This window comes from Lagenorhynchus albirostris, chromosome 1, assembly GCF_949774975.1.
Source record: "Lagenorhynchus albirostris chromosome 1, mLagAlb1.1, whole genome shotgun sequence".
Taxonomy (NCBI): domain Eukaryota; kingdom Metazoa; phylum Chordata; class Mammalia; order Artiodactyla; family Delphinidae; genus Lagenorhynchus; species Lagenorhynchus albirostris.
Window position 1 is genome coordinate 92,074,723 of NC_083095.1, and position 8,420 is coordinate 92,083,142.

The following is an 8,420-nucleotide window of genomic DNA, read 5'->3' on the forward strand; positions in this document are numbered from 1 at the left end:
AGCTTCAAAGTTAAGGGCTACCCCTTGATATATTCTTCTTATGCCAGACTGTCTTGGCAATTATGATTAGATGCCTATCCTCAAAAAAGGATTTTTGTTCACCCCTCTTTCTGAATAATTCATTTCTCCCTTTGAGTCAATTTATTTCAAACAAATTTCAATGACTTATCATAGGAGACACATACAAAGAACTCCATTTTCTCTTAGAAAGAATGAGAAAATAACAATAATCCATGTTAACAATTTTTAAATTTCTACATCATTTGGTTTTATTTACTCCTCTTAGAAAACAGAGAAATGGTTAATGTTTAAAAGTTACAAAAGAAAAAATTAAGAAGTATCCTTTGCCAACTTCTATATTTCCCTACCCCTTTCTTCCCCCACCAAAAGAAAATAATAGTAAACAAATTACCTATTGGACTGGTTTTCCTGAACAAATGGATAACAAGTAATCAGGTAGCTGGGAATTGGAGTTGGTTCTACACCAGAAACACTGCCGTTATCATTTGGGAGTGCCATAGGGATCATAAATGTATCAGGATTCTTCTTCTGGGGAATAAATGGTTCTACCTCAGCTGACAGCTTGACATTCTTCAAAGAGAAAGTGAAACACATTACTAACGAACAAAAATTTAAATAATACAAATTCACAATTTAACAATAAAAGAGACAGTCTTTACAAACAGTAATTAGGTCTCTAATGTCACAAGATATTCAAAGGAATAGCAAGGTCAAATTAAAATAATTAAATATGATTACGTTATTTAAACAAAGCCATCAAATAGGAGAAAAGTTATCAAAGGTTACTAGATTTCAATGAAGTCATTCCTTACATAACCAAAGCTGTTAAAACAATCAAGAATACAAGGAAATTGTACCTCACAGTCCAAAAATAAAGCTGGTAGTAAAAAAAACAAACTAGCTCTTCAGACAAAACAATGTGTTTTTAACTAATTTTGTTAGGGGAAAAAAAATTACTCAACAGAGTTCTGAAGGATACTTTATATTTGTTTGAATAGTCTAAAAAATAGTCTATTTCTGTCCATTTCAGGAAATTAGATTAGTATGGTTAAATTAAAAGGAAGGAAAATGTCTACAATAAATGAAAAAAAAAATAACGGAGAAAAACTTTTGCTTCACAGTTAAACTGGGGAAAAAATGAGTACTTCAGCTTCCCAGTAGACAAGCCGAGTAAACTAAAGTAATCCAGTCTACGTACTCCATTTTAGTTTATTTTGTATCTCTCCTTATAAATCTATAGAGGTTTAACAGACATAATAAACTACCATACTAAGGATGCACAAGTTGGTGACAAAACTATAAAGAAAAGTAAATAAGAGCCATGAAAATTAGGATAGGAATTACTCTTAGGAGAGAGAAAGCTGTGATTGGGAAGAGGCATCTGTACGGTTTCTGGGGTACCTGGCAAAGTTCTATATCCTAACTTGGGTGATACGAGGTATTCATCCAATAATTCATTTAGCTGTACACTGGTTTTATGCAGTTTTCTTTCTATATTTGTTATATTTAACAACAAATTTTTAAAATTTAATTATACAAAGAAATAATCTATAGGCACATTCTGTAAAAGCAGAATGTTAAAAACCACAAACATTACAATCTAAAAAGATATTAAACACTTCTTAGCAAAACCAGTAAGTGGAATGCAATCCAATTTTTCAACAACTCAAATCAACTACCTGAAAGCAATAGCCCTAACCAGAACTTTTTCCCCACCAGAGTGGCATTCAGTAGAAACTCCCATCAAGGCATATTTCTCAGAATAAATTTCATGCATGTTTCTCACAAAAGTAATCAGTAGCAAATCCAAGAAAATCTAAAGAAAAGACTTGATATGCTAAATATAGAGCCTTTTTCAGAAAAACTGTTCTCCAAAGAGTCCACTGTAAATATTCAGTAATATGTGTCTGGGGGAAGAAATCTGAACTATATAGCAGTTATCAATTCAATATCCTTCCTCCCCACCTGATTTAACTGTGAAGCCTACTTCTGTACTACTAACCAAATCTGAAGTTGATAACGTCATTGAACTCACAAATATCTGTGAACTGGAGTTGGTTTCTTGAATTTCAACACAAGAGGCAAAAACAAATGTTAACAGTGTAAGTCAGTGATTGTCACTGTGATAGTCAACATGATTCAAAACTTATTTACATAAGGTATAAAATATCAACCTTTGAACATATGAGAACCTGAACAGTTTTATAAATCTGGACTAGAAGACACCAGGATTTTTTTTTAATGCAAGGTATGCAGTTATATTAAATTCTCAGCCCAATATGAAAAAAAGGAATAATACTAATATAAAGAAATAATTTAAAAATAACTTTTCCTGATCCCCCCAAGTAATACCAACTCATAAATTACTTTGGTAACAACAAATTCAAATTCTTGCTCAAGTCAAAAGGTGCAGGGAATTCCCTGGCAGTCCAATGGTTAGGACTCCACTTCCACTGCAGGGGGCACAGGTTCCATCCCTGGTCAGGGAACAAAGATCCCGCAAGCCAGGTGGCGCGGAGGGGAGGGGAGACAGTGCCACAAATTTTTTATGCCTAGTCTCATTTGTACTCTATATGTTTTATGAATTTAGGCAACCCACTATTCAAAGTGTCATGCATAATTTATAACTAATATCTGCACATATACACAGTATATGTCCTTAAAAATTAAAGTCTGTATTGGTTTCTATTCTAACTGCAATTCTAGATATTGGCATTCAACAATAAAACTCACAAACACTGAAACGATCCTTTGTTTTTAGCAAAAAAGAGAAGCTGCTGTAGTCAACAGCTGCACAAACAGAAGATGTCACTAGTAGGAACAGACTGGCAAACTTTCTCCTATAGTTACAACTCCGTATGGTTTTATAAGTTGTTTATTGTGACTTTGGGGCCTTCAGTGTCATACATCAAAATGTAGCCTCAGTTGTTCTCAGGCCTGAAAAGTAATGTAAAGATCCCAAACTATTTTTTAAATTCCATATAATAAAGCCCATAGAGACAATATGTTAAGCAAGCAACAAATTCTGGCAATATTTCAATTATATTAGCATAGAGATCAAAGGAAAAAATGTTTTAACATAGTGGACAACAAAATGTTATGGAAAAATTAGACTAGTTACTTCATACCATGATATGCCTCAGTCTGAATTTCTGTTTAGTCTCTCTACTTTTGCCATGATCTGGTTTTTAGAAATCAAAAATTTTATAGCAAATTTTTGTCTCCTTAAATAAAATATAAATATGAAAGAAGTCTAAACACAGAACAAAATCTATTCCTGTACTACTCTTTGTTAAAAAAAAAACTACACAATAAAATTATCTTTATCTTTCAGAAATTATTTCAGAATTTTCCAAATTAATGAAAAATCATAATCCCAGAAACCTGTATTTGAAAAAACAAAACAAGCTGTTTCACATTCATTTAAAATTCTGCATATAGTAAAACAAACATCAATAAAATTTCTTTGATGTGAATAATCTAGAAAACCCAAGAATTTATCAGAACAAAAAACTATAAAAACCTTATTTAAAAGTTTATTGAACAAACGCATTCAGATCACTGAGAGCCTATATATAATTCAACAAACATGCATTGAGTTCATGTTCTGAAGAGAGAACCACACGAGGCTGGTTTAGGGAAAATGAGCAAACATTACTACAAAGCACACATCAACAGAAAATGCATACTAAACTCCTCTGAGACAGAACACTCAGAAGAGTGCGAATAATTTTCCCAAATTAAGCAACAGAAAAAAGACACTCACTTGAAATCAAAACTGAAGTAGAACATAATACGGCACGCTCCCACAGTGAAATCAGTGAAATGTCAGTATGTACTACACACCTAGAGAAAAAATATGACCATGGAAACCCTCCACATTCTTCCTATGTTAAGGTAAATATGATATATCAAACATTATTTTACATATCATGGCCAAAGATAAAATGTCTTCTGAAGGAAAAAAATGCTTCAGAGATACCTGCTGGCTTTATTGTTTTCTGGTTGGAATGTTTTATACCGAAAGTAAACCACTTGCCAAAACAAATCACAGTAGTTATACATATGAGTTCTGCCAAGACTTTAGAAAATACTGAAAAAACAAAAAAACCGTTTACCTTAGACTCTGACCATTTGCTTTCCTATCCATACATTTTCCCCCTTTTTTTAAAATAGACCACATTTAATCCTGTTAAAGTCTGGTGGTACTTTTCTAACATCCAACTTTCTAAATTTAATACTAGTTTTTGGAATATCTAATTAATTAATTCCTGCTTTTAGTTTTTTTTACTCTCTTTCTTTGAAGGGTTTACCCCCAAACTTCTTGCCTTGGATGCTTAATTTTTAATTTCCTTTTAAAATGTTGAATAATGAAAACATTTATGACTATGCATTTGCCTCAGAGTAAGCTTCAGCCACATCCCATACATTGTCATGTGTAATATTTTATTACTTTTTCAAAAATCTAAAATTCTACTTTATATTTCCTCTTTGACTTAAAAGCTTAGGGAAAAATGCCTTTTAAAATTTCCAAATGGTATTTTCAGTAAATGAGCATTATTTACCTTCTTTTTAATTACAAAAGTATTATTTTTAAAACCTGTTAAGACAATCATTTACTTAGATCTATAAAAGCTAACTGTAAGTACTGCTGAATAATAAACATTTTAGAGTAACTTATCTAGAATATATTTAGTTTGCAGTGCTGATATTATTTGAAGTTTATAAATTATTTAAAGAAAAAATTATAAACCGAATAATTTTATATCTTTATTGGTAATCAGCACTTTGCATGAAGCCATATGCATTTATTACACATTTGCTTTTCTAAGAATGAAAGACATCAATGATCAATAATTTTGTAAATTATTTTAAAAGAACTTATCTAACGTTAATGTACTAAATATCAAGCCAATGTTTAAATTATTTGATAATACAAATGAGATAGTAAACCTGAAGTGTTCTGTTACTTCTAAGGTTATTGTTTATTAAAAAAAAAATCTCAAAACACTGTCCTAAATTTACTAAAAATAGAAACACTAAGACTTTATAAACAAAATGAACTCCATGATTTATGCTTCACATCCCTTTATACCAGCTTTTTTTCCCTTAAGAACAACAACAACAAAAAGGCACAATACCAAGTAGTTCTTAGAACTAACTCTGGCAATTAAAATTAAGCTACTTGTTTTGATTTAATATAGTCTTGGTAAAAGAGAATACTCCTGAGACTCCCTTCTGGTTATAACATTCTTTCAAATAGTCATTACTACAATTAAGACTATCAGCTAGCATGTATTCCCAGTAACTTATTTTTTTAAAATCTCGATCAACGCACACACGATTTATCCTTTTATACAAAGATTTTATATTTTTTTTTAAAAAGGGGTAATTCAACAACAGCAACATGAATGCCTTCAGGCAAAACATGCTGAGTTTTTTCTTAAGTTACACTTGTGCAATACTACAAGGATTTCGCTTAGATTAAGACAAAATGCAGAAAGTGTGTATTAGTACTATTTTTTAAAAATCAAACTTCTGTGAATTGCTAACCACTACAATATAATAAGTTTTAATGCTGTAGACATCCCCAGAAATTCTAAATATAAACCAACAATGGTTTAAAATGAAAAAAATAAATGTTTTGTGAGAAAAAATGGGAATTCAGCACATATGGCATCTGTTTTTAATGACTTTTACCTATTAAATTCACTTCGTTATTAAAAATATAAAAGTACATTCCAAATAACTTGGAAAAGCCATGGCATTACTCAGTGGTATAGTGAAAACAATCAAGAACTCCACCCACAAAGTGGACAAATCTCAGTTCTAGCCCCTAATCTATCATGAAATGAATGATTCTGTGCCTTTTTTCAATGATGAATATGAGCATATGATGAAAATAATGGAGTCTTGCCCCAGAAAAGTGCTAATTAAAATGAAGAAAACTCCTTCCAGGTCATCCATGGATCCCTGAATTAACTGCCTACAGCACGAACCAGGCATCACTTCCTGGGGTCTCAGCTTCCTGTGAGCATGTGGGGGTAAAGGGGGATTGATTCAAATTATTCTCTCATTTAAGGTTAGGCTAAGGGAAGAGGCAAGAGGTAGTGGAGGGAAAAAAAAAGAAAAATTCTTCAACGGAAAACCTACATTTATGATTTTTCTCTGAACCTTAAATTTCTACAAGATTTTAATAGGTTGTGGACTTTGGAAAGATACAGGATGAAAGATGAAGAGGCTCTCTAAATAATTTGCTCATAGCACTTGCTGTTAAGATAATCACACACAAATAACTATGCTAAGGGTTACCATCTAAGTAGTTCATTACATTTCCTCTGGGATGAAGGGAACCATAAGTATACATATGGCAGCATTACTAGTTACAGTTCTGTCATCACAGAGAACGACCAAAATGTTTAACCCTTTCATTAGTGACACACATATAAAAAAATCAAGAAAATTTCCTATTCACTTGTCAGGCTTTCAAATCTCAGACACTTTTGATAGATACCTTGAAAAATTGTTTTTCATTAAATTGGATATAGGATGTATATAAAATACCCGGGGTCACAGGAAAGCCTGTATGTATTTGCCAAGGGGCCCCAATCAATTTTGCTTCGGTAAATACACATATTGTTTCATAAAACTCATTTGTGTTTTCAGAGGCATATTCACATAAAGCTTTTTTTAAATAAAGATTTTGTAAAAATAAAAATACACACACACACACACAACCAGGAGGCTGCTCTCTGCCTGCTAAAAGAGCCCGATTTAAAATCAGAACTGGCTCTCACTAGCTACAGATACAGGAATTTGGGAAATCTTGTCTCATTATTCAGGTGTTAATTATCCATTTGTAAAGTAATTAGGCAAATCCCTAGTCTCTCTTTTTCCTTCATCTATTTGCCTAGTTCATCACTGGGCAAGGCCTTCAACTGAAGAGGGGAATGGAGAGTGAGTAAACTTAGATTTCATCAAATTAAATCGTTTCACACAGGTCTCAGGATGGAAAATACCGAAACTTCTGTAGGGGAAGAAAACTATTATTTTAGATTATTTTTTTAACACTATCACCATCCCAGCCTCCCAGCACCTACTGGCTTGGATAATCAATAATTTGATGCAACTGAAAACACTAATGGGACTGCTTTGTGAATATGAAAACGGGCTCGGAAATGAATTCGCGCTTCGGTCTTACACCTTTAAAATATAATATCGACTTTTTAAAAACACTTATTTTTGCGAAATAGTTGGCTAGAAGGGCAAAGGGAAACCGTAGTATTTTATATCTAAAAGGGAAGACCTCCCTAAAACCACTGCAAAAACAATGCTTCGCTCAAGGAAACGTAGATCTTAAAAAAGCCCATAAACCTCCCCCCGCCTTCGTCTGTAGTTATCACACATTCTCTGACAGTTTTTCTAAGTGAGAAACCTTCAAAAGCCTTTCCACCTTGAAAACACATTCCAGAACTGAAGGGAAGGGGGGGGAGGTGGTATTCTCTGGAAGTTATAAACCCTCTCTCGGGAGAGCACGGACAACTTGGGAGTCTTCTGGCCCCTTTCACCAAGCCAGGGAGGAAGAGCAAAAGCGAGTCCCCAGCCCGGGGGGAACGGGGCTGGAAAAGCCCCCAAGCTCGAGACAGCAGCTGGAACAATGCAAGAGAGTGGGGCGCCGCCAGGCTCCCGGGGAAAGGAGGTCTGCGCCAGCAAAAACCCGAAGGCTTCGGCCGTTCGGGCCCACGCTCGGAGACCAGGGCCCGCCCGGGAGGAAGCAGCGACCCCCAGCTCCCGGCCCGGCCGGCCCGGCCCAAACCCGCGTACCTGGTCTGCGGGGGCTCGGTCCATGGCGCCTGCAGCCGCAACGGGCCCGCGTTAGTCGGTGTCGAGAGCGCCTCGGGCCGCTTTCTCCATGGCCCCCCGCTCGGGTCGAGACCGGGCTCCAGACCTCCGCCCCTATCTATCTGGCCCCGACACAGAGTCCGGCTACGCCACTGGCCGAGGAGGTGGCTCCAGCTTCGGGAGGAGGCGGCGGCGGCAGCCTCGCGGAGGGATCATCTGGGACGGAAGCCGAGGAGGGCCCAAATAGGAGAAAGCCGTAGGCGGAAATGGCGGTGCGCAAAAGGGAAAGAAGGGGGAGGAGACCGAGGGGGGCAGTGGGCGGAGTGACCGCAGGCGGCGTGAGCTGGCAGTAAACGAGCCAGAGCTGGCTGATCTGGATGCTGAGGCCAGGTGGAGATTCTCAGGAGCAAGTGCCCATAACCACTCTGCACTTTACGCGGGACTTAACTGCCCCTCTGGACTGCTAAACTAGAGGAGCGTGGGACCATTTGGGACTCAGGACACCCGGTTTTTAGTCTTCAGGGACCTCAGAGACCACTTACTTATCTCAAACTACC

General features: G+C 36.0%; 1 protein-coding gene across 1 annotated transcript in view; it reads right to left on the minus strand.

The window, feature by feature from the left end:
- SECISBP2L (SECIS binding protein 2 like) overlaps window positions 1-8,063 on the minus strand; it is a 62,404-nt gene extending 54,341 nt beyond the window's left edge. Inside the window, exons 1-2 of the mRNA XM_060149485.1 lie at window positions 7,846-8,063; window positions 413-591 (exon numbers count right to left, since the gene is read on the minus strand). Coding sequence (XP_060005468.1) covers window positions 413-591; window positions 7,846-7,869 — 203 coding nt within the window. The 5' untranslated portion in view covers window positions 7,870-8,063. The remainder of the gene's footprint in view (window positions 1-412; window positions 592-7,845) is intronic.
- Between the last annotated feature and the right edge of the window lie 357 nt (window positions 8,064-8,420).